Source organism: Hyla sarda, chromosome 9 (genome assembly GCF_029499605.1).
Source record: "Hyla sarda isolate aHylSar1 chromosome 9, aHylSar1.hap1, whole genome shotgun sequence".
NCBI classification, from domain to species: domain Eukaryota; kingdom Metazoa; phylum Chordata; class Amphibia; order Anura; family Hylidae; genus Hyla; species Hyla sarda.
In genome coordinates, this window is record NC_079197.1 from 24964910 (window position 1) to 24991096 (window position 26187).

Genomic DNA, 26187 nt, shown 5'->3' on the forward strand with positions numbered 1-26187 from the left:
TAATCCTTCCAGTACTGATGAGCTGCTGAATACTACAGAGGAAATTATTTTCTTTTTGGAACACAGAGCTCTCTGCTGACATCATGAGCACAGTGCTCTCTGCTGACATCTCTGTCCATTTTAAGAACTGTCCAGAGCAGCATATGTTTGCTATGGGGATTTTCTCCTACTCTGGACAGTTCCTAAAATGGATAGAGGTGTCAGCAGAGAGCACTGAGCTCGTGATGTCAGCAGAGAGCTGTGTGTTCCAAAAAGAAAAGAATTTCCTCTGTAATATTCAGCAGCTCATAAGTACTGGAAGGATTAAGATTTTTTAATAGAAGTAATTTACAAATCTGTTTAACTTTCTGGCACCAGTGGATTTAAAAAAAAAAAAAAAAAAAAAAAATCCACTGGTGCCAGAAAGTTAAACATATTTGTAAATTACCTCTATTAAAAAATCTTAATCCTTCCAGTACTTATGAGCTGCTGAATACTACAGAGGAAATTATTTTCTTTTTGGAACACAGAGCTCTCTGCTGACATCAAGAGCACAGTGCTCTCTGCTGACATCTCTGTCCATTTCAGGAACTGTCCAGAGTAGGAGAAAATAGCAAACATATGCTGTTCTGGACAGTTCCTAAAATGGACAGAGATGTCAGCAAGAGAGCACTGTGCTCATGTCAGCAGAGAGCTCTGTGTTTAAAAAAAAAAAAAATTTCCTCTGTAGTATTCAGCAGCTAATAAGCACTGGAAGGATTAAGATTTTTTTTTTAATAGAAGTAATTCACAAATCTGTTTAACTTTCTGGTACCAGTTGATTTAAAAAAAATAAATAAAAAAAGTTTTCCACCGCAGTACCCCTTTAAGACACCCACAATCACCTGAAGAAGTGGGCGGCTGAGTGTTTCACTTCACGGCTCACTACTCTGTCCAACTTGTTGCATAAGATTTGCTGCACAAGTCTATAGAGCCGTCTTATGCAACAAGGCAGAGTAGCGAGCCAGGGTGTGAAGAAATCAACCACCAGGGCTGTGATCAGTGGGTGTCTGAATACCTAGACCATGACCAATTAAAAACTTTTGACACATTTGTGTAACATGGCACCTGGCCCCTGCAACTGCCGATCCAATGGGGCCGAGTCCCCGCTGCTACCCTCTTCCTCTGATGTTTTGGCCCTGTGGGAAATGCCCTCTTAGCCAATGACTAGCTGAGTGGTCACTTCCTGTGTGTCAGGACAAAGAAGAGAGAGTGGGAACCGGCATTGCTGGAATGGCAATTGGGTCAGGTGACTAGTTTTATGGGATACCACATTCAATGTTCAATGTAAAATGTATCCTCCAGAATTCCCCTTCAGATCCATAATGCCTCAATCCTTACCTGGAGGTCTGACAATCACAAATCCCTCCATGTTTTTCCAGTGCCAAGAGAATCTCATCCTTACTACCAAACTGTGCTGTAGACTATGGAAGAAGAATAAAACAATAAAAACAAACAAACCCATAAAATTATAATATAATACTTCATAATAGAAAGTTTATGATGCATAACTGACAAGAAATCCTGGTACATCCCTATATTGTGCTTTGTCCCTGTCCTTGACGATACCAGAGGAGCCCGAAGCTTTCTGCATTTCCTGTCACTCAAGCCAATCAGATCGCTTCTTTCATTTTTCACAGGTCTATTTAAAAATGAAAGAAGCGATCTGATCGGTTGCTATGAGCAACTGCACCACATTTCCTCTACACTTTTGATAAATCTCCCCCAGCGTCCCTTTAAATACTTGCGTGTGCACCATTCATAGTGCTGTAAGTTGTTCTAGCAGACTAGTCACTGTATTTCTATATCCTACATTCATGCTGCAGCCTGGAGGTTCTACTTACAGAAAAGGCAAGCTTCTCCAGAAAGTGAGAGATGCCGCTAAGGTATTTGGTTTCGTGTCTGGAGCCTGAATTGATGAGGACTGTAAGAAATACACAGAAATGTTTTTTTTAAAAAGCTTAAGTATCTCAATACCAGTTACTGACGAATCATTAAAGGGGACCTCTCATCAAATAAACTTTTGATATATTTTAGATTAATGAATGTTGAATAACTTTCCAATAGCATGTTAATGAAAAATATGCTTCTTTCTATTGTATTTTTCCCGATCAGTCCTGTCAGCAAGCATTTCTGACTCATGCTGGAGTCAAAAACACTCAGAGCTGCCAGCCTGCTTTGTTCACAGCCAAACAGGCTGTGAACAAAGCAGGCTGGCAGCTCTGAGTGTTCTCCTTTGTGAACAAAGCAGACTGGCAGCTCGTAGTGTTTAGGACTCCAGCATGAGTCTGAAATGCTTGCTGCCAGGACTGGTAGGGAGACCCCTAGTGGTCATTTCTTCAAAGTGGAAAATTAAATAGAAAGAAGCATATTTTTTTAATAACATGCAATTGTGAAGTTATTCTGCATACATTAATCTATAATATATCAAAAGTTTTTTTTTGATGAGAGGTACCCTTTAATGATAACAGTTTAAACAAATCTACAGTAACATTACACAGCTCTGGTATAATGAAAATTGAGTGGAGATTGGTTGCTAACGGCAACAAAGAGAATCTTACTATAAAGACAATGGCCCTGATTTACTAAGAGTGTTGTGTAGGTTTCTTTGTGGGTTTTAATTCCCTACAATTTTTTTCCCACAGTATTTACGAAGGTTTCCCTACATTTATTTCTTTATTTTTTTTTCACACGCTCTGATCTGTCGGGTTTTCCTCCGCTGAAATCCACTACATTTTCTGTGGAAACCTTAGTAAATATGTAGTTTTTTTGTGAAAATTTCAGGAACACTCGCCTTTTCTGTGACCACGCCCCCTTTCCCCCAACAGCCACGCCCCTTTTTCAGGTTCTCTCAGTAAAATGTAGAGTTATTTTTCAATTCTGGTGCACAAACCGACAAAATATGTCGGGTTTGCAATAGTAAACGAGGGCCAATATATACAATAAATCTCACTTATATAAAAGTGAACGTACTCCAGAGCTGCATTTGTAACGCTGCAGAGTGTACTCTGCCCATAGGAATAAGATGTCCGATCGCAGGGGGTTTGGCCACCCCCCCCCCCCCCCCCCCCCTTGTGATCTCCGGGCCAGAACTGCGGTGATCAGACATCTTATCCAAAGGATAGGGGATAAGATGTGTATGGGCGGAGTACCCTTTAAATCTCTCAGCACTCTTTGCTTACTCAATGTCTGTAAAGGGCAGTGTTTCCCAACCAGCGTCCCCCCAGCTGTTGCAAAACTACAACTTCCAGCATGGCCAGCCAGCCGTTAGGAGTTGTAGTTTTTGTAATAGCTGGAGGCACCCTGGTAGGGTAACATTGGTATAGGGCTTCCTGGACAGGTCACTGGACAGTATATCACGTCTCAAGTGTGATTTATAGTAGCCCAAATTACAATAATAGCAGGAAATCATTCCATTTAAAGTATTACTGTCATTTATAAAAACTTTTGACATGTCATGAAGATACCACAGAGACCATCTCTTTGGTGTTCTTGAATCCCTCCGCCATGCCCTAAACCAAACACACCCAGTCTGTCCAGAACATTATACTACTTACGGCCAACTGTGCAGAACTGTCCAAATTTGTTCTGAGAGGCCACCCGCAGGCCATTCTCCAGGGTGGTGACCTTAGTCTCATACTTCTCCTGTCCGTCTACTCTTGCAAACACTGGTTTGGGCACCCCAGGTAAGGGTGCTGTAAGCGGTATGCTGGGATAGGTGCTGCCACTGCTAAACCTCCTGTAGGCCGGCAGCCCGAACCTGAAACACAAAGCAGAAAATACTGAATGTTGTACACAGGTTTTAGGATACTGCCATGTCACAGGTTTTAGGATACTGCCATGTCACAGGTTTTAGGATACTGCCATGTCACAGGTTTTAGGATACTGCCATGTCACAGGTTTTAGGATACTGCCATGTCACAGGTTTTAGGATACTGCCATGTCACAGGTTTTAGGATACTGCCATGTCACGCAAACTCTGCTACATAACTGTTTTTTGCTGCACATGTTCATTGTTTCTGCGGTTATTTCTGAGTGGTCCTAGTGCCGGCGAAACATACAACTTTGCAGAACGTGCAGCTGTGTTTTCCGGGCAGACATTCTGCTAATTTTTTGCAATCTGAACATAGCCTTAAAGGGGTACTCCACTGGTCAGGGTTCAGACGTGAGACCCGGTGCGATCAATCCCTTAGCCCCTGTACTACAACCCCCATCATGGAACAGAGTCTGTTCCATGACGGGGGGTGGAAGTACAAACACTAATGTAGCCTCCCCAGCCACCTGCAGACTCCCGCAGCCGGGGAACTACTACTCCCATCATGGAAACAAGTCTGATTCATGATGGGAGTAGTAGTCCTGGCTGTGGGAGTCTGTAGGCAGAGGTGTTAAAACAGCCGTACATGAGGGATGTTATAACGGATGAATATTCCCGTTATTTTATCAGTTATTATAAATCCGTATTTACACAGAAAACAGATGTTTAATAGCGGATGAATTCTAATATTGTGAAAGGAGTCTAAGAGATTTATGGAAGCTGAAGCATATAAAACAGGAACGGCGTACGCAGCTATTCCATTCTGTGGCACTGTCATCAGAAATCCACATTATAGCAGTGGGAAAGATCTGGTGAACTATCGGCCATTCTCTAGTCAGTGTTTTCCAAACCAATGTGTCTCCAGCTTTTGCAAAACTACAACTCCCAGCATGCCCGAAAAGCTGTTCTGACATACTGGGAGTTGTAGCTTTGAAACAGCTGGAGGCACGCCGGTTGGGAAACACTGCTCTAAGGGGGAGATTTATCAAAACCTGTGTAGAGGAAGAGTGGTGCAGTTACCTGTAGCAACCAATCAGATCATTTCTTTCATTTTTCACAGCCTTTTTCAAAATGAAAGAAGCGAGGGCAACTGCACTACTCTTACTCTACACAGGTTTTGATGAATCTAAGTGACCTTCAACCTGTGGCTCACCAGAAGTTGCTAAACTACAACCCCCAGAATGCCCTGACAGCCAAAGAAGTATAGTTTAGACGTACAGACAGGGGTAAATTTAAATTCCCCAAAGTGCGGCTCTCTAGCAGCTGCTACACTACAACTCCCAGCATGTCTGGACAGCCAAGGAAGTATACTGTAGTATAACAGTGGTCTCCAGAGTGTGGTCCTCCAGCTGTTGCAAAACAACAACTCCCAGCATGGGACAGTACTAGAGATTAGCGAACTTACAGTAAATTTGATACGTCACGAACTTCTCGGCTCGGCAGTTGATGACTTATCCTGCATAAATTAGTTCAGCTTTCAGGTGCTCCCGTGGGCTGGAAAAGGTGGATACAGTCCTAGGAGACTCTTTCCTAGGACTGTATCCACCTTTTCCAGCCTTTTTCGCTCAACTCTAGACAGTACGTCTGGACAACCAAGGAACTATACTGTAATATAACAGCGGTCTCCAGAGTGTGGTCCTCCAGCTGTTGCAGAATTACAACTCCCAGCATGGGACAGTACGTCTGGACAGCCAAGGAAGTATACTGTAGTATAACAGTGGTCTCCAAACTGTGGTCCTCCAGCTGTTGCAAAACTACAACTCCCAGCATGCCCGGACAGCCGTTGGCTGTCCGGGCATGCTGGGAGTTGTAGTTTTGAAACAGCTGAAGGCCCCCAGCCTGGAGACACAAGGTATAGAACTACAGGTAGATGTAAATGAATGTTTCTCAATCTGTGGCTCTCTAGCAGTTACAAAACTACAAATCCCAGCATGCCCTGACAGCTTGGAGTTGTAGTTTTGCAGCCACCAGTTACATGGCAGCTGTCACTATTCTAATGCTGGTTGTTATGGTAAAATTCCACTATATGACATTAAAGAATCTGGAGGACACCATAACTCCCCCACACCACGTGACTCTGCCCCCCTCCCCATGTAGTGGGCACTGTACCCTTATCTCACATGGCACTATTATAGTACAATTATCTTTCCCTCCCGTTACCTCCGTATCCCGACCCACGACCGGTTCCTCGCCATGTTCGCCGCCATCTTTACACTCTCACCCCTGACCTCCCCGGGACCTGAGACAGGCGGCTTACTTCCCACTTCCGGTCCAGAGTCAGACGTCACTTCCTGGGCGGAGTCCGGTGGCCGGGGTCCTGAGTGTGTGCTGCATGTGCGGCGGCGCCCTGTGACTCTCTGCTGCCCCCTGCCGCCTGTCATCCTGCAGTTCCGATGTTTGCCGCATCTGTCCCGGGGTGCACAGTGTGATTACGGCCATGGCGTGCCCTCTGACCCCTGCTGCCCTGTAGGTGCCCCCGGGCTACTCTTCTCTGCCATGTCAGGATTCAACAGGCAGCACCCCGGGAAGAAAGGGAAGACGCTGATCATCCAGGATGGTGAGTGTAGTAGTAGTAGTGGGGGCTGGTGACTGGAAAGGGAAGTGACGTCATTGGGCACAATGGGGGAGATTTATCAAAACCTGTCCAGAGGAAAAGTTGCCCATAGCAACCAATCAGATCGCTTCTTTCATTTTTATCAAGGCCTCTGCAAAATGAAAGTAATGATCTGATTGGTTGCTATGGGCAACTCAGCAACTTTTCCTCTGGACAGGTTTTGATAAATCTCCCCCATTGTGTGGCATGACATGACTGTTCCAGGGGCCCCCCCACTGTCTATGGCAGCTCTCCCCACCCTGTTGCACAACTTCGACTCCTATCATGCCCTAAAAGTTGCTGATGAGAGTTGTAGTTTTGCAACAGGATGGGGAATACTAGTCTTCAGACAAAACTACAATTCCCAGCATGCCCAGACAGCCAACGGCTGTCTGGGCATTCTGGGAGTTGTAGTTTTGCAACTGTAAAAGTTGTAGTTTGAAGACAACTGATCTATGGTGTCCAGGCATGCTGAGAGTTGTAGTTATGCCAACGGCTGTCCAGGCATACTGGGAGTTGTAGTTTTTGAACAGCTGGAGGCACCCTAGTTGGAAAGCACTGCTATAGACAATCAATACTGTCTGTTGTACTGTGCTGCGCTGTCTGTACGGTTACATTCACACGAGCGGACCCACATCGTATTTTACACTGAAGGACCACTGCATGGTGGCTTTACATGTGCCTGCATTACGCCGCTACGAGCAGACACACTGCAGCGATGAGCGTGTCGCCGCGCATGCGCGGTGTACTCGCACACATCACGGCCACTCCCCCTGCTCCATGAGCTAGGCCGAGAGCTGCCGCGATGTGCGAGTATACTGCGGATGCGTGCTGCGATTGGCACATTGCAGTGTGTCTGCTCGTAGTTGCGTATTACCGCTCCGAGCAGGCACACGTAAAGGCAGCATACAGAGGTCCTTCAGTGGCGGATCCACAGTGTTAAATGCGCTATGGGTGCGCTCGTGTGAACGTACCCTTACAATGTATCGAGTCTGGTAACATCATTCACTATGGGGGGAGATTTATCAAAACCCGTCCAGAGGAAAAGTTGCCCATAGCAACCAATCAGATCGCTTCTTTCTTTTTTAACAAGGCCTCTGCAAAATGAAAGAAGCGATCTGATTGGTTGCTATGGGCAACTGGGCAACTTTTCCTTTGGACAGATTTTGATAAATCTCCCCCTCTATCAAAAAAACGTAATCCTTCCAGTACGTATTAGCTGCTGAATACTACAGAGGAAATTCTTTTCTTTTTGGAACACAGAGCTCTCTGCTGACATCATGATCACAGTGCTCTCTGCTGACATCTCTGTCCATTTTAAGAACTGTCCAGAGTAGGAGAAAATCCCCATAGCAAACATATGCTGCTCTGGACAGTTCCTAAAATGGACAGAGATGTCAGCAGAGAGCACTGTGCTCGTGATGTCAGCAGAGAGCTCTGGGTTCCAAAAAGAAAATAATTTCCTCTGTAGTATACAGCAGCTAATAAGTACTGAAAGGATTAAGATTTTTTGATAGAAGTCATTTACAAATCTGTTTAACTTTCTGGCACCAGTTGATTTAAATTAAAAAAAGTTTTCCACCGGAGTACCCCTTTAAGGGATCTCTCCCAACCAGGTGCGCCAAGCTGATACACTAACTCCATACACTCTAATACCTACCTACTCAATGAGGAGTTCAGGGCTGCAATAAAACCCAGAATGTAAGGGAAACAAACTTGTCATATGATCAGAGAAGACGAAATTGTCTCATACATCCGCTCATCCCCTGCCCATGTGGTAACAGGGTGTTGGTGATCGCTGCAAAAATAAAAAAAGAAGGGAGAATCTTATTGCTATTGTAGCAGATAGGTTGTGCTGTATAGCGAGACCTTTCTGCTGTGATGTCCGCTTCAGGTCATTGTCCTGTATAACATTCATTCACTGGCCCTCATTTACTATTGCAAACCCGACGTGTTTTGTCGGGTTTTGCGCCAGATTCTTGCGCATTTCACCAGAAATTCCGCCTGCATCATAAATTGCGCCATAATTGATTAAAAAAAAAACAACTAACTCTCCATTTTACAAAAGAAAAATCGGAAAAAAGGGGCGTGACCATCGTGGTCACCGAAAATGGGCGTGTTCCCGACATTTTCCCAAAAAACAACATATCTACTAAGGTTTCCACAGAAAATGTGGTGGATTTGAGCTGAGGAAAACCCGACAGATCAGAGCAGGGGTTAAAAAAAGGCGAAATGTAGGGAAACCTTAGTAAACACCGTGGAAAATAAATTGTAGGGAATTAAAACCCACAAAGAAACCTTCACAACACTCTTAGTAAATGAGGGCAAATGTGTTTTTTTTTAATTATTTATTTATTTTTTTACAGACAGTGACGCTGAGAATCCGGATGAAGGTAACCCGTTTTCTTTCAAGGAGTTTGTGAGAAGCAAAAACTTCACGTTGCCTGCAGGAAGAAACTGTGACGGGGATTTCTCCATTGTGAGTAACAGTAGACTGGATTAGGTGGACAGTCCAGAGGATTTTAAGATTTAAAGGGGTATTCTACTGCCCCAGCGTTCGGAAAATATTCAGAACGCTGAGCGCGGGCGTCGTGGTGTCACGACCACGCCCCTTATGACATAACGCTCCGGCCCCTCAATGCAAGTCTATGGGAGGGGGCGTGGCGGCTGCCACGCCCCCTCCCATAGACTTGCATTGAGGGGCCAGGGCGTGATGTCACGAGAGGCGTGGCCGTGACGTCACGACGCCCGCGCTCAGCATTCAGAACATTTTCCCGAAACCTGGGGCAGTGGAGTACCCCTTTATGGGAAACCTATTGTTCTCACAAAGGGTTAAAGGGGTACTCCGCCCCTAGACATGCTAACCCCTATCTAAAGGATAGGGGATATGATTTCTGATCACGGGGATTCCAGCCGCTGCTGCAGCATTATTGAACTCAGAATCCTGGGGCTTCTGTGTTCGTAACATCAAGCCACGCCCCCTCCATTCATGTCTATGGGAGGGGGGCCTGACGGCTAGTACACAGCGGCAGGACCCCCGCAATCGGACATCTTATCCCCTATCCTTTGGATAGGGGATAACATGTCTAGGGTGTGGAGTACCCTTTTAATCTCATGGCAACAACTTCTGCCCCCATATTTTAGTACAGTGGTCTCCAAACTGTAGACCTCAAGATGTTGCAATGCTACAATACTAATATTGGTATGGATAATCATTATATTATTATTGCAATGTCTGCCGATAATGGGAATGAAGGGTCCTTTAAGCCTGTTCCCTGCACACTGGTGAATGGGCCTGTGTTGTAGTGCCCTGCAGAGTGGATGGTCAGCAGCTTCACTATGCATTGCTCCTTCTTTCTGAGGATCTCTGGGGGTCTAATCAAACAGAATACCATAAAAGGGCTTGTCCAGCAAAATAAACAACCTGTGTTTGGTGTGCTTCCCCCCCTCCTCCCCTTTTTGCTTAGGACTAGACCATTGATGTGAAGAGGGGAGCTGATGTTACTGCTTACTAAACTTTAATGCAATAGGAAGCCTTTAGTAGTGTCAGTCAGAACACGCTCACTGCTGTCTTATGTCTGCTGTCTAATGAGCAGTAATATGAGCTCCCCTGTTTACATCAATGGTCTTATCCTCAGCACACAGGAAGGGAGTGGGGAAGAGGGATGGGTCTGTTTTCATAGAGTGTAATGGGATGCACAGCTTCAAGGCAGACAGCTCAGCTGATATGGAGAGATCTGTCAACTATGCCTTATAACATTACATCAGTAAGTTCCTATATTATTCTTTTTAAAGAGAACCTGTCATCAAACCATATTTTCTAAACTAACTCAGATTATTTTCCCTAACTACTCCTAACACCCCTCCTGCCCTTAAACATGTTTTCTGAGCTTTAAAAAGCTGTGTGTCATACCTTTCCCCTTGCTCACATTGTGTGAGCTCTCAGCAGGAGAAAGTGGGCGTTCCCCAGCAGGCGCGACATCACTGAATCCTGTGAGAGCTGTGCCTCCCCGTGCCCCGCACACACTTCCTGAGTTTGGTCTCCTGCCAGGCCGGGAGGAGACCAAACTAACTGTTTGACCTGTGCAGGGAACAGAACAGAGCCACCTAGTGGTCGTTTTTTCAATCACATTAAAAACATATAAAGGTTGAGAATTTTAACAGCAAGTAAATAGCAAAGTGTCTTCTACTTACATAAAGAACAATATATTTAAAGTTTAGTTTGGTGACAGGTACTCTTTAACACCGTACATAGGTCTTTATTCATTAAGGGAATTAATATCTTAACAATGTGCAATTACTTATTATTGTAAGAAGCCCCCCCTTAAAGGAGGGCAGTGCACTTTTGAATTTGGGCATTTAGAAGATGCCCTACTAAATATGTCACTGCACCCCTTCCCAACAGATGTCAATGGAGGTCTATAATAAAGAATGCAACATATACAAATTGCACCCTCTGCCCCTAATCCCCCCGTTGCTCATTTGGAATGGCTAACAGGACTTCCCTGCACCTCTTATTGCTTCTAGTCAATTTACCGACCCCACAAGAACCTACCTGGGCCCGGAGAGGCAGGGTGCTGTAACATGTTTCATTCTTTCATACTTCTTTCCTAACCTCTGTATGCGCTCTGGTTATATGACCTGATGCTGAGACTTCTGGGAACATCTGTCTGAAGACTAATTCCGTTTTCTCACTAGGAATCCCAACATGGTACCACTGTCCTCCCTGAGCCCCGGGACAAGTTTGCCTTGAGTTCTAAGTACCAGGACACATTTTTTAAGGACCCCACAGTGGATGAGGATCTCCTGGAGGAGGAGGAGGAGGATTATGAAGAGGAGGAGGAGGAGGAGGACTGGAGTGGAAGCTATCACCCATCAGTTGTAGAGCAGACCCTTAATGCCAGCACGTCTCCTGACAGTATATACCATGAGTCTTATGTATACAGTGACGTCTCAAGGGACCAGTTTACGACACTGCATCTCCCTGGAGGAACCGCTCCTGATGCTGATGGTTACCCCATTCCAGAGCCGGCCACCTCAACTACCAAAAACCCTGCCAATTGTGTGCTGCCCAAGAACAAGCAGATGACCCACGAGGAGGTACGAGGCATTGTGACCTTCTGACATGTCTTCAGATGGTTGTGGGAACATACAAGCCCCACCCCCTCCCTCCGCCTCTTAAACTGGAAACCCAGAATTGCCGACATCTGGGATGTTTTGGGCACCAGTGACTTATAGTGCCAACTTGGCATTGACTATACTAGTCTTTCCTATTGAAATTAGTACAACTGTCCACCATATTGACATCTTAGAGCAATGTTTCCTCTCAATGTGCCTACTGCTGTTGCAGAACTACAACTTCCAGCAGGCCCGGACAGCCAACGGCTGTCCGGGCATGCTGGGAGTTGTAGTTCTGCAACAACTGGAGGACCACACTCTGGAGACCACTGTTATACTACAGTATACTTCTTTGGCTGTCCAGACATACTGGGAGCTGCAGATTGGGAAACTTTCATTTATACCTGTCTGTACATCTAAACTATACTTCTTTGGCTCTCAGGGCATGCTGGGAGTTGTCCCAGAACAAGCAAATGACCTACGAGGAGGTACGAGGCATTTTGTGACCTTCTGACATGTCTTCAGATGGTTGTGGGAACATACAAGCACCCCCCCCCCCCCCCCCCCCATCCCTCCGCCTCTTAAACTGGAAACCCAGAATTGCCGACATCTGGGATTGGCTAGCAACTGTTAGAGAGCCACAGGTTGGGGAACACTAAATTACATCTATCTGTACTTCTCTACTATACTTCTTCAGCTGCCAGGGCATGCTGGGAGTTGTAGTAATAATTCTGGTGAGCCACAGGTTGAAGATCACTTAGCGGGCCACTGGCTATCCAGGCATGCTGGGAGTTGTAGTTTTGCACCTGCTAGAGAGCCACAGGTTGGGAAACACAGATTTACATCTATTTGTAGTTCTATACCCTGGGTCTCCAAACTGAGGACCTTCAGCTGTTGCAAAACTACAACTCCCAGTATGCCCGTACAGTATACTTCCTTCGCTGTCCATGCTGGGAGCTGTAGCGTAGCTAATTCTGGAGAACCGCAGGTTGAAGATCAATTAGAGCAGTGTTTTCCAACCAGGGTGCCTCCAGCTGTTGCAAAACTACAACTCCCAGCATGCTAGGAGGCTGAATGGGCTGTCTGACAACCCTACCTAAGGGATTGCTGGTTAGGCAGCGTATATCAGAAAGTTGGGTCTCTTGTCACGCATACAATACAATTCAACACAGTGTTTCCCAACCAGTGTACTGCCAGTTCTCAGCATGCCCTGACAGCCAAAGGCTGCTGGGAGTTGTGGCTTTGCAAAAGCTGGAGACAGTCTTTATTTATATACCATAGCGCTGTACAGAGCTTGTCAGGGCTCACAATTAAAATACCAGATTTACTTATGTGTATGTGTTAGAGTGTGGGAGGAAATGCATGCAAACATGGGTAGAACATACAAACTCTTTGCAGATGTCCTTAGTGGGATATGAACCCAGGGCCCTGCAAGGGAAACAGTCTGAGAAATAAAGGCTGCTGCCCTGTATATCTTGCAGACGAATGCCTATACCAGTGTTTCGCAAACGGTGTGCCTCCAGCTGTTGCAAAACTACAACTCCCAGCATGCCCGGACAGCCGTTGGCTGTCCGGGCATGCTGGGAGTTGTAGTTTTGCAACAGCTGGAGGCACACTGTTTGGAAAACACTGTCCTAGATATACATTGTAGCAAAGCTTCAGCAGGACTTTTAGTTATACTACTTGTTTTCTCATTTTGGGTCCTTGTGATTATTTTTCAGGTCCTGGAAGAAAATAATTGTCTGAAAAGAAAAATTGAAGAACTTCGGAAACTTAATGAATCGCAGGGAGAAAAGTTGGTATCATTGGTGTAGATTGTGTGGATGGGAGCGCTGCTGTGGAGGGAAATACTGGAGGAGGCGCATCCCCCCAATCACATAACCGTAATGGCACATTTTGGGGCTATAATCTGATGTAGCAGATCCTGTATGTCTGGGAAGTGGCGGCAAATTAGATTTCCTGTTTCTATCCTGCTGCAGTGGATTGAATAATATTACATTAGAAAATTGCTCGTAATACAGTTCACTAATAGAGATTAAGAAATACCAAATAATTTTACTTTAAATGTTTGCCTCCAGGGCACACTGGGGAACCCCTCTAACCCTGTTAGTAGGGCAGATTGGGGCCCCTCTTAGTCTGCTACTAGGACATGTCAGGGCGCCCCTCTTAGTCTGCTATTAGGACATGTCAGGGCGCCCCTCTTAGTCTGCTATTAGGACATGTCAGGGCGCCCCTCTTAGTCTGCTACTAGGGCATGTCAGGGCGCCCCTCTTAGTCTGCTACTAGGACATGTCAGGGCGCCCCTCTTAGTCTGCTACTAGGACATGTCAGGGCGCCCCTCTTAGTCTGCTACTAGGACATGTCAGGGCGCCCCTCTTAGTCTGCTATTAGGACATGTCAGGGCGCCCCTCTTAGTCTGCTATTAGGACATGTCAGGGCGCCCCTCTTAGTCTGCTATTAGGACATGTCAGGGCGCCCCTCTTAGTCTGCTATTAGGACATGTCAGGGCACCCCTCTTAGTCTGTTACTAGGACATGTCAGGGCGCCCCTCTTAGTCTGTTACTAGGACATGTCAGGACGCCCCTCTTAGTCTGCTACTAGGACATGTCAGGACGCCCCTCTTAGTCTGCTACTAGGACATGTCAGGGTGCCCCTCTTAGTCTGCTACTAGGACATGTCAGGGCGCCCCTCTTAGTCTGTTACTAGGACATGTCAGGGTGCCCCTCTTAGTCTGCTATTAGGACATGTCAGGGCCCCCTCTTAGTCTGCTATTAGGACATGTCAGGACGCCCCTCTTAGTCTGCTATTAGGACATGTCAGGACGCCCCTCTTAGTCTGTTACTAGGACATGTCAGGACGCCCCTCTTAGTCTGCTACTAGGGCATGTCAGGACGCCCCTCTTAGTCTGTTACTAGGACATGTCAGGACGCCCCTCTTAGTTTGCTACTAGGACATGTCAGGGCGCCCCTCTTAGTCTGTTACTAGGACATGTCAGGGCCCCCCTCTTAGTCTGCTACTAGGACATGTCAGGGCCCCCTCTTAGTCTGCTACTAGGACATGTCAGGGCGCCCCTCTTAGTCTGCTACTAGGACATGTCAGGGCGCCCCTCTTAGTCTGCTACTAGGACATGTCAGGGCGCCCCTCTTAGTCTGCTACTAGGACATGTCAGGGCGCCCCTCTTAGTCTGCTACTAGGACATGTCAGGGCGCCCCTCTTAGTCTGTTACTAGGACATGTCAGGGCCCCCCTCTTAGTCTGTTACTAGGACATGTCAGGGCGCCCCTCTTAGTCTGTTACTAGGACATGTCAGGGCGCCCCTCTTAGTCTGTTACTAGGACATGTCAGGGCGCCCCTCTTAGTCTGCTACTAGGACATGTCAGGGCGCCCCTCTTAGTCTGCTACTAGGACATGTCAGGGCGCCCCTCTTAGTCTGCTACTAGGACATGTCAGGGCGCCCCTCTTAGTCTGCTACTAGGACATGTCAGGACGCCCTCTTAGTCTGCTATTAGGACATGTCAGGGCGCCCCTCTTAGTCTGCTATTAGGACATGTCAGGGCGCCCCTCTTAGTCTGCTACTAGGACATGTCAGGGCACCCCTCTTAGTCTGTTACTAGGACATGTCAAGGTGCCCCTCTTAGTCTGCTACTAGCACATGTCAGGGCGCCCCTCTTAGTCTGCTACTAGGGCATGTCAGGGCGCCCCTCTTAGTCTGCTACTAGGGCATGTCAGGGCGCCCCTCTTAGTCTGTTACTAGGGCATGTCAGGGCGCCCCTCTTAGTCTGTTACTAGGACATGTCAGGGCGCCCCTCTTAGTCTGTTACTAGGACATGTCAGGGCGCCCCTCTTAGTCTGCTACTAGCACGTCAGGGTGCCCCTCTTAGTCTGCTACTAGGGCATGTCAGGGCGCCCCTCTTAGTCTGTTACTAGGGCATGTCAGGGCGCCCCTCTTAGTCTGCTACTAGGACATGTCAGGGCGCCCCTCTTAGTCTGTTACTAGGACATGTCAGGGCGCCCCTCTTAGTCTGCTACTAGGACATGTCAGGACGCCCCTCTTAGTCTGCTACTAGGACATGTCAGGGTGCCCCTCTTAGTCTGTTACTAGGACATGTCAGGGTGCCCCTCTTAGTCTGTTACTAGGACATGTCAGGGCGCCCCTCTTAGTCTGCTATTAGGACATGTCAGGGCCCCCCTCTTAGTCTGTTACTAGGACATGTCAGGACGCCCCTCCTAGTCTGCTACTAGGACATGTCAGGGTGCCCCTCTTAGTCTGATTCTAGGACATGTCAGGGCCCCCCTCTTAGTCTGTTACTAGGACATGTCAGGACGCCCCTCCTAGTCTGCTACTAGGACATGTCAGGGCGCCCCTCTTAGTCTGCTATTTGGGCAACTCTCTTAATATCCTATTCGGGCATAATGAAGTACCCCTATCAGTCCAAGCAGAGAGGGCACATCGAGCATGCAGGTCTGTTTTGAAAGGCCCCACCTTCTACTGAAATCCATGTAAAGCAGTAGATATGCATGTGCTGTATAATGTGAGATTTCAACCGTACAAGTATTGGCATATCAATAGGATTTGATTGGTGATCTGACTACTACCGATCTTTAAAAAAAAACGTTATTGTGTGTTTAGCAACCCGATAGGACAGTGTTACCCAACCAGGGTCTTTTGAATGGAATGCAACTCATTTGTGTTTCATTGGGTGGGGTGGCTGATGTGTGGGAGGGAGGAAAGTGACTTCACACTTACAAGCTATGGAACTATGGGATGTGTAGTTTGAGAACGAACTCCAACACTCAATACCCAGTTCATAAAAAGATAGTCTCAGCGTTATGGTAATCTCACAACATTTAGCCCCAAGACAAGCGCAGATCCTTCCTAAGCATGTCCATTACTGTCTGCCAGGTACGTACTAAAATCACCTTATGGTGGAGAACCCCTTTAACCTTTTAAACAGTTGTCAAATTTATTCCAACATGAACACATGGGGTGACGGCTGTAAGGAAGAGCTGGTCAGATGTTGACAGATTATCAAATTTATATATATATATATATTTAATATGTACATGGTCCCACTTATTACAGGGTTAAACATTTTGAGCAAAAACTGGAAAAAAAAATTCTGGAGGAGCAGAAGGAAGCACAAGACCTGGAGTCCATGGTGCAACAAGTGGAGGCCAACCTGCAGATGATGACGGTCAGTGCTGGATCCAGGGCAATATGTTTAAAGGGGTACTCCGGCGCTAAGACATCTTATCCCCTGTCCAAAGGATAGGGGATAAGTTGTCTGATTGCGGGGGTCACGCCCCCTCACATAGGCTTGCATTCAGGGGGCGGAGTGTGACGTCACACAGGGGTGGGGCCGTGACCTCACAATGCTCCGGCCCCCGTGATCGCCAGTAATCAGACCCGGAGCAAACGTGCTCCGGGGACTGATTCTAACGGGGTGCTGCGTGCAAGATCAGGCATCTTATCCATTATCCTTTGGATAGGGGATAAGATGTCTTAGCGCCGGAGTACCCCTTTAACATGAATTAGGGATGTGCTGTCTGACAACCCTTCCTAAGGGATTGCTTGTTAGGCAGTATATATTACAAAGACGGGGCTCTTGTTACACATAAATTGATTTAAATCAGTGTTTCCCAACCAGTGTGCCTCCAGCTGTTGCAAAACTATAACACCCAGCATGCCCGGACAGCCTTCGGCTGTCCGGGCATGCTGGGTGTTATAGTTTTGCAACAGCTGGAGGCACACTGGTTGGGAAACACTGATTTAACGTGTTAGTCAAAAGTCGGTGTTTATTTAATCAGGATTGTGGTTTTTGAGTCCTAATATCTGACTGATCTCTTGTAGAAAAGAGCCGCAAAAGCTGAGAGCAACGTGACCAAACTGAGGCAGGAAGTCACTCTACTCCAGGTGGGTACGAAAAGCTGTTCTGCTTCATGCAACAAAATAGTTATACATTTTTTTGTTACTAATCCACAAAATCTTTTAATGGGCACTGTCATTTAAACAATTTTTTGCTGTTGCACTCCTTATGGTAAATAAAAAATATTTCTGATGTACTTTGTTAAAAAAAATTAAAAATGGAAGTTTTCTATGTTTTATTTGTGCTTAAAAAAGCTGCCACTAGGTGTCTCCCTACTTGTCCAGAGCCCCATCTCTTGCACAGATTTTGGACTCCTGCTGGCCTGGCAGAAGTCCAAAATCAGGAAGTGCCGTCTGGTGTGCTGAGGGGGGTGTGTGCTGCCTTAGCCAATCATAGCTCATCTCACACTGAAGTGCTTTGTGCTGTGTGTAGCAGAGTGAGGGAGGAAGTTCTCCCCTGTATGGCTTCAGATGATGTCACGCCTGCTGGGGAACGCCCCTTCCCAGTCTGTGAGTCTGAGACTGAGCAGAAAATATAGAGCAATATCAAGGTAGAAAACTAACAAATAATAAAAAATAAAGGCAGGGGGTGGTTTATCATGATTGGGGCAGTGAACTGGGAGGATTATAAAATTTAACAAGATCATGACTCTTTAAGTGACCCCCAGCAGAACGGCAATACCTTTGTATGGTCAACTGTTTACATTTTGGGTAGAAATGCCCTTTTAGGGCAGGGTCACACGTAGCAGATCTGCAGCAAGTTTTATGCTGCAGAAAACAAGCCTACAATTTTGCTATGAGCATACACACTGGGCTTCCCTACCGCTGCCCTGTGTGCGCAGTGAGATTTGGAGGTGGGTCTCTATGCATCACAGTCCCTGCCTCCAAACCTCACTGCGCACACACGGCTGGCTCCGGGAAGCCACGTGTGTACGCTAATAGCAAAATCCGCAGTGTATTTTTCTTTGGCACCGGACTATTTCTGAAACATGCTGCGGATGCAATACGTGTGACCCTACCCTCAGGGTATGTTCACACGTATAATATCTGCTGCTGGTTTTTCTACCCAGTTAATTGGCAGCAAAATCAGCTGCAGAAAATATGCAGCAGATCCTGTGCCCAGCAGCAGCAGGAACATGCACAGATAATTTTGGGGGCAGGGGCTGAACCTAAAGGGATACTCCGGTGGAAAAAATTTTTTTTCAAATGAACTGGTGCCAGAAAGTTAAACAGAATTGTAAATGACTTCTATTAAAAAAATCTTTATCCTTCCAGTACTTTTTAGCAGCTGTGTGGGCTCTCTGCTGACACCTCTGTCTGTGTCAGAAACTGTCCAAAGCAGCATAGGTTTGCTGTGAGGATTTTCTCCTCCTCTGGACAGTTCCTGATACGGGCATCAGGTGTCAGCACTGAGAGCACTGTGGACAAGACAAAAAAATTTCCTCTGTAGCATACAGCTGCTAAAAAGTACTGGAAGGATTAAGGTTTTTTTAATAGAAGTCATTTACAAATCTGTTTAACTTTCTGGCACCAGTTGATTTAAAAAATAATATATATATATATCTATATATATATATATATATATATATATATATATATGTGTATATGTTTCCCACCGGAGTACCCCTTTAAAATAAAAAGTGCACTTCTCATAATTATATAAATGCCCACATAATGATGCTAGACTGCCCAGGGCACTTATAGGAGGAACATCAAAAAGAGCAGGGGCTCAAGCCCACTTTCTAGTCAACCTGTGCACGTCCCTGAGCAGCAGAACGTACCCTTAAAGGGACAATCCAGATGAAACTGATACACTATGCTTTATCTAGTGCAGGGTTGTTAATTGCCCCTCAGGTCCTGGACTAGATGTTACATCAGTGTTTCCCAACCAGGGTGCCTCCAGCTGTTGCAAAACTACAACTCCCTGCCGTTGGCTGTCCGGGCATGCTGGGAGTTGTAGTTTTGCAACAGCTGGAGGCACCCTGGTTGGGAAACACTGATGTAACACATTGTACCAGTTTTGCATGTAGTTTTCCTTTGAGGAGAGCAAAGCAGTGGTTGCTCCATAACACCTTACATAGTGGGTAAGAAGCACCCATACATTGCCAGTGGAAGGGGGTGCTTAGGGTGGGCTTTATTGCAGCACTTCACACTGACATGTGACCAGCCAAGTCCATTAGATGCCATGTGTTCACTCAGAGCTGATGGTTGGCCTCTTTAAGCAGATACTGGTGGCAATGGGCAGCTGTCCCATCAACCTCCAGCATCCATCTGTCAGGCCCTGCTGGGAGTTGTAGTTTTGCACCGGTCACTTATGGGCCCTGGCCACTCACAATGCTTCTACTCTTCAGATCCAGCTTAATACTTTCAAAGCGGAGAATGAAGCCTTGCGGCGGGGGGAGACGGCCGGAATGATCGCAGTGAAACAAAATGCCGGCTTAGCTCTGGAGAACCTGCACAAGGCAGTGAGCGGAGCGCAGGCTTCCATCAAGTAAGTCAGGTCTGTCTCTTAAAGGGGTACTACAGTGGAAAACCTTTTTTTTTATTTATTTTTTTAAATCAACTCCTGTTGCCAAAAAAGTAAAACAGATTTGTAAATTACTTCTATTTAAAAATCTGAAAGAGTACCTCTCGTCAAAAGTTTAGTTGATGATAGGTACTATTTAATCCTTTGGGTATGTTCGCACTGCGGATTTCCGTGAGCAGAATTCCATGCAGTGAACAGTACCGTCAGTGTGAATGGGTCTTGCGCGAGACCCGTTCACACTGAGGAATTTCAGCGGCGGACAATTCCGCCGCTGAAATCATTCCCTGCAAAGAAAGAACATGTTCTTTCTTTGCGCAGAATTCTGCGAGCACTGCCTAGCCGTCAATGGTGACGGCGCAGTGCCGCAACGGTCCTACCACCGAAGTATTTTCGGCAGTGGCTGCCAGACGGAATCTCTGCTCGTGGAATTCCGCCAGCGGAGATTCCGCAGCGTTAACATACCCTTCCAGTATTAAACAGCTGCTGTATGCTCCAGAGGAAGTTGTGTAGTTCTTTCCAGTCTGACCACAGTGCTCTCTACTGACACCTCTGTCCATGTCAGGAAGTGTCCGGAGCAGGAGAGGTTTGCTATGGGGATTTGCTTCTGCTCTGGACAGTTCCTGACATGGACAGAGGGGTCACTGTGGTCAGACAGAAAAAAATAAAAAATAAAATAAACTTCCTCTGGAACATACAGCAGCTGATAAGTACTGGAAGGATTAAGATTTTTAAAAATAAATAATTTACAAATCTGTTCAACTTTCTAGCACCAGTTGATTTAAAAATAAAAAAAATAAAAAATTTCCACCGGAGTACCCCTTTAATATCAGTTCTGTCCCTATATAATCTAATGTTGTCTTACCACAATATAACAGGCAGCTGTTGTCCGGTGGGGAGGCTTTGAACCTTGTCGCTGAACTGCTGAGATCCATTGACAGAATAGCAGAAGTCCACGATGATGGTTCATAATGACGACCACTACCTTATGGAACTGGGAAAAATACAGAAAACTCTCCGCCATGACAGGTGTGTGCGCATCCATGCATGGACTGAAGAAAAGAAATATCCAACTAAATGGCTGCTCGGCTTTATTCAGTATTCTGGACTCTAATATATCCTTTAGGGGTTGCCTTTATATAGAATATAGATTTTTAATTTTTTCAGAAACAGCGCCATCCTTGTCTACAGGCTGCATCCGGTATTGCAGATTTAAGAAAATAGAGCTCAGCTGCAATAGCAGATACAGCGTAGGGACAGTGTCATGGTTCTGTATAATAAAGCAGACCCCCTTAGTCTAATCTTAGACCACCCTCACTGTGAACTGCTTACAGGTCTATTATGTCGCGCTGCTATGTAGTGACGGTAACTATTCTTAGTAGAGATGAGCGAACTTACAGTAAATTCGATTCGTCACGAACTTCTCGGCTCGGCAGTTGATGACTTATCCTGCATAAATTAGTTCAGCTTTCCGGTGCTCCGGTGGGCTGGAAAAGGTGGATACAGTCCTAGGAAAGAGTCTCCTAGGACTGTATCCACCTTTTCCAGACCACCGGAGCATCGGAAAGCTGAACTAATACATGCAGGAAAAGTTATCAACTGCCGAGCCGAGAAGTTTGTGACGAATCGAATTTACTGTAAGTTCGCTCATCTCTAATTCTTAGTTATAGGCTTTGTGCACATAAAAACATAGGGCAGTGGTCTTCAACCCGCGGACCTCCAGATGTTGCAAAACTACAACTCCCAGCATGCCCGAACAGCCAACGGCTGTCCGGGCATGCTGGGAGTTGTAGTTTTGCAACATCTGGAGGGAGGTCCACAGGTTGAAGACCACTGATATAGGGGGAGAGTTATCAAAACCTGTCCAGAGGAAAAGTTGCTGAGTTGCCCATAGCAACCAATCAGATCGCTGCTTTCATTTTTCACAGGTCTTGTTAAAAGTGAAAGAAGTGATCTGATTGGTTGCTATTGGCAACTCAGCAACTTTTCCTCTGGACTGGTTTTGATAAATCTCCCCCATAGTCTATGTAAAACCATTAGGTTGCCACTATATATCTGCTATTATACATCTCAAGATGGCTGCCTCCACTATATATCCTATGGAGATTACCTATCAATCCTTGTTTCTTCTTCAATTAAAGATGATCATACACGTTAGATATGCATTAGCTGGACATGCCAATTGCAGTAGGACCAGGCTGCCGTATAATGGTTATGTCAGCCTCTAGAGATGAGCGAACTTACAGTAAATTCGATTCGTCACGAACTTCTCGGCTCGGCAGTTGATGATTTATCCTGCATAAATTAGTTCAGCTTTCAGGTGCTCCGATGGGCTGGAAAAGGTGGATACAGTCCTAGGAGACTCTTTCCTAGGACTGTATCCACCTTTTCCAGCCCACCGGAGCACCTGAAGGCTGAACTAATTTATGCAGGATAAGTAATCAACTGCCGAGCCGAGAAGTTCGTGACGAATCAAATTTACTGTAAGTTCGCTCATCTCTATCAGCCTCACAACTCTTCATATTAGGCTGGGTTCACACCACGTCCCCGTATACTTTTTTAATTTGAAAACCGTATGGAACACCGTATGCATGGACTCTCCATTGAAAACCGTATGCCAAACGATGCATCAGGTTGTGTCCGTTTTGTATCCTGTGCAGTTTTGTCAGTTTTTTCCTGTACCCAAAACAGTCGCCTACCACTGTTTTTGGTCTGGGCGAAAAACCGTTTTTAAAACGATATGTATGTGTATATATATATATATATATATATATATATTTTTTTTTAACATGGGAGTCAATGGGAACCGTACAGAACCGTATGTACGTACGGTTCCATCCAGTTTTTACCAGTTTTTTTCTTGGAATTTCAATCAAACAAGTGAAATAATGGAGTGAAAAGTTAAAAACTTATACTTTTTTTTTTTTCTTAAAAAACCGATGCAATCGGACATCATTTTTCAAATCGTATACGGGTTAAAATTTGTACACACGTTTTGATACAGTTTAGTCCGGTTTTGAGGAATCCGTTTTTTTAATCAAAAACCTGATATACGGGAACTGTATTGCAAAAACGTGGTGGGAACCCGGCCTAAACTGTATCAAAACAGTTAAACTAAACGATATCGCAAACCGGATAGAACTGTACGCACATACGGTTCTGTCCGGTTCCCATTGACCCGATGTTAAAAAAAAAAGTATACGTTTCAATACGGTTTTTCACCCAGACCAAAAACCGTGGTAGGGTGCATGCACACCACATTTTTGCAATACAGTTCCCGTATCAGGTTTTTGAGGAAAAACGGATTCCTCAAAACCGGACTAAACTGTATCAAAAAGTCTGGACAAATTTTAACCCGTGTACGGTTGAAAACCATATATGGTTTGAAAAATGATGTCCGGTTGCATCTGTATTTTAAGAAAAAAAAACTTATATGTTTTTAACTTTTCACTCCATTTTGAATAAAGTTTCACTTGTTTGATTGAAATTCCAAGAAAAAAAACTTAGCAAAGTAAAAAACCGTATGGTGAAAACCGGATGGAACCGTACGCACATACAGTTCTGTACGGTTCCCATTGACTCCCATGTTAAAAAAAACGTATACAGTTTAATACAGTTTTTCACCCGGACCAAAAAACGTGGTAGACTACAGTTTTGGGTGCGGGAAAAAAAGACAAGATGCAAAACGGACTAAACCGGATGATGCATTTGACATACGGTTTACAATGTTAAGTCAATGCATACGGTTTTTTGTTATACAATAACGTGGTATGCATGCACCCATAAACTGACAAAACTGTGCAGGATGCAAAACGGACACAACCTGATGGAGCTTTTGGCGTATGGATTTCAATGGAGAGTCAATGCATACGGTTTTTAATACGGTTCCGTGCAGTTTTCAAATTGAAAATGTATACGGGAACTGTATTGCAAAAAGTGGTGTGAACCCAGCCTGAGACATGTTAGATGTCAAATAGTGTGTGTGGAGGGGCAGTGTTTACCAAGCAGGGTGCCTCCAGCTGTTGCAAAACTACAACTTCCAGCATGCCCGGACAGGCTTTGGCTGTCCGGGCATGCATGGAGTTGTAGTTTTGCAACAGCTGGAGGCACCCTGCTTGAAAAACACTGGTGTGTGGGGTTCACCTGACTGTCCCGAGGTTTTTCTTGCATATACCATGCTCCACAATCTGTTGACCTCATCATTGACACTTTATTTGGCATTTTAGTCAATGCACCCCCTAAGGGCACTGTCCTACTAACAAAGTCGCATTACAGGCATTGCTACCTTTACACTCCTGTACAATACAGAGCTGGCTGTATAGAGGATTTACATACTCGGGGGTAAATATTAATGGTCTTTGTCTAGGGTAGGACATGAAGGTGTAATCACTGGGGTTCAGACCCCTATGATCAGTTGGGCCAAGGGGCTGTATCCCTTTAAAAGGGTACTCCACTGGAAAATATTTTTTTCTAAATTAACTGGTGCCAGAAAGTTAAACAGATTTGTAAATTGCTTCTATTTAAAAATCTTAATCCTTCCTGTACTTATCAGCTGTTATACGCTCCACAGGTAGTTCTTTTCTTTTTGAATTTCCTTTCTGTCTGACCACAGTGCTCTCTGCTGACACCTCTGTCCATGTCAGGAACTGTCCAGAGTAGAAGCAAATCCCCATAGCAAACCTATCCTGTTCTGGACAGTTCCTGACATGGACAGAGGTGTCAGCAGAGAGCACTGTGGTCAGACAGAAAGGAAATTCAAAAAGAAAAGAACTTCCTCTGTAATATAAAACAGATGATAAGTACTGGAAGAATTAAGATTTTTTTTTAATAGAAATAATTCTGGCACCAGGTGATTTTTAAAATGTTTTCCAGTGGAGTACCCCTTAAAGATGTTTATCCAGGCACAGCGCTACATAGGGGGTGTATCTGGTTCTGCAGTACTAGGCTATCAATTTATATTCCCGAACACCCCCTTTAAGGCATGTGGTTATATATATAAATAAATAAATTAACATATATATATATATAAATAAAATTATTTTCATAGCTAAGTGACCAAATACTGTAAAATATGCAATACTTTCATTGTTGCCACTATCTACCTTTTAGACCCAGCATCTCCGTGCAGCCCAAACTGGCAAGATGTGATGCACGTTACACTACAGACCCCTGCACCAGCGTCATTTTTAGGAGATGCACGATTATTCTCTATATGTATAAAAGGTCTGCAACCTGTGGCTCCTCAGCTGTGAAAGGGTTACTTCCCTTTTTTTTTTTTTTCCTTTTTAAATCAACTGGTGCGAGAAAGTTAAACAGATTTGTAAATTACTTCTATTAAAAAATCTTATCCCTTCCAGTACTTATCAGCTGCTGTATGCTCCAGAGGAAGTTCTTTTTCTTTTTGAATTTCCTTTCTGTCTCACCACAGTGCTCTCTGCTGACACCTCTGTCTATTTTAGGAACTGTCCAGAGCAGGATACGTTTGCTATGGGGATTTGTTCCTGCTCTGGACAGTTCCTAAAATAGACAGAGGTGTCTGCAGAGAGCACTGTGGTCAGACAGAAAGGAAATTCAAAAAGAAAAAGAACTTCCTCTGGAGCATACAGCAGCTAAGTACTGGAAGGATTAAGATTTTTTTTTTTTTATAGAAATCATTTACAAATCTGTTAACTTTCTGGCAACAGTTGATTAAAAAAATAAATAAATAAAAGTTTTCCAGTGGAGTACCCCTTTAAGGAACTACAGCTCCTATACTTTACATCCTCGGCTGTCAGGGCATTCTGGGAGGTGTAGTCCCCCAACAGCTGGAGAGCCACAAGTTGCAGATCCATGGGTCTTGCACTGTGAGTTATATTTTCTATAGGAAATGTGTATTATATACTTATATACTGTTTAATATTTTCACATAGCACAATTTAATTCCACTTTTTTAAGAGTTAGTAAAATAATAATTTAATATATGCAAAGTGCTAAAGCACTTTAATAGAGTGATCCTACAGGGCACTGTACAGCATCACAGCTGAGGGTTTGCTACACTTCAATCCAGTCTAAGCTGCAATCATAATCTGCAATACCAATCCTGGTATTCGTGCAAGTAGAGCAAGGTTTCCCAACTAGGGTGCCTCCAGATGTTGCAAAACTACAACTTCCAGCGTGCTCTGACAGCCTAAGGCCGTCCGAGCATAATGGTTGTTGTAGTTTTGCAACAGCTGGAGGCCCCCTGGTTGGAAAACACAAAGGTAGAGGCTCACTTAT

General features: G+C 45.1%; 2 protein-coding genes across 3 annotated transcripts in view; one reads left to right on the forward strand and one right to left on the reverse strand.

Moving 5' to 3' along the window:
* Positions 1-6113, reverse strand: part of PMPCA (peptidase, mitochondrial processing subunit alpha) — a 25024-nt gene extending 18911 nt beyond the window's left edge. Inside the window, exons 1-4 of the mRNA XM_056538422.1 lie at positions 5993-6113; positions 3576-3778; positions 1863-1942; positions 1360-1442 (exon numbers count right to left, since the gene is read on the reverse strand). Of these exons, the coding sequence (XP_056394397.1) occupies positions 1360-1442; positions 1863-1942; positions 3576-3778; positions 5993-6039 (413 nt within the window). The 5' untranslated portion in view covers positions 6040-6113. The remainder of the gene's footprint in view (positions 1-1359; positions 1443-1862; positions 1943-3575; positions 3779-5992) is intronic.
* ENTR1 (endosome associated trafficking regulator 1) lies at positions 6000-25279 on the forward strand. 2 transcript variants are annotated; one of them, XR_008847642.1, is made up of 9 exons: positions 6000-6389; positions 8792-8904; positions 11124-11525; positions 13265-13338; positions 16626-16737; positions 17394-17456; positions 19760-19899; positions 20811-20961; positions 25042-25279. XR_008847642.1 is itself a non-coding variant. In XM_056538423.1 (8 exons), exons 1-8 carry the CDS (start codon positions 6026-6028, stop codon positions 20902-20904), a joined length of 1362 nt encoding a protein of 453 aa, XP_056394398.1. In that variant the 5' UTR covers positions 6000-6025; the 3' UTR covers positions 20905-21245. The 2 variants fall into 2 exon arrangements, 1 of the variants encoding a protein (XP_056394398.1); XM_056538423.1 differs by lacking the exon at positions 25042-25279 and having other exon boundaries at positions 20811-21245.
* Positions 25280-26187: the final 908 nt, after the last annotated feature.

Bases quoted from the DNA above. Each gene is read 5' to 3' on its own strand.
- ENTR1 (XM_056538423.1), top strand. From the start codon at position 6,026: ATGTTCGCCGCCATCTTTACACTCTCACCCCTGACCTCCCCGGGACCT. The intron at 11,526-13,264 runs GTACGAGGCATT...ATTATTTTTCAG, and splicing joins AGCAGATGACCCACGAGGAG to GTCCTGGAAGAAAATAATTG. The intron at 17,457-19,759 runs GTGGGTACGAAA...TCTACTCTTCAG, and splicing joins AGGAAGTCACTCTACTCCAG to ATCCAGCTTAATACTTTCAA.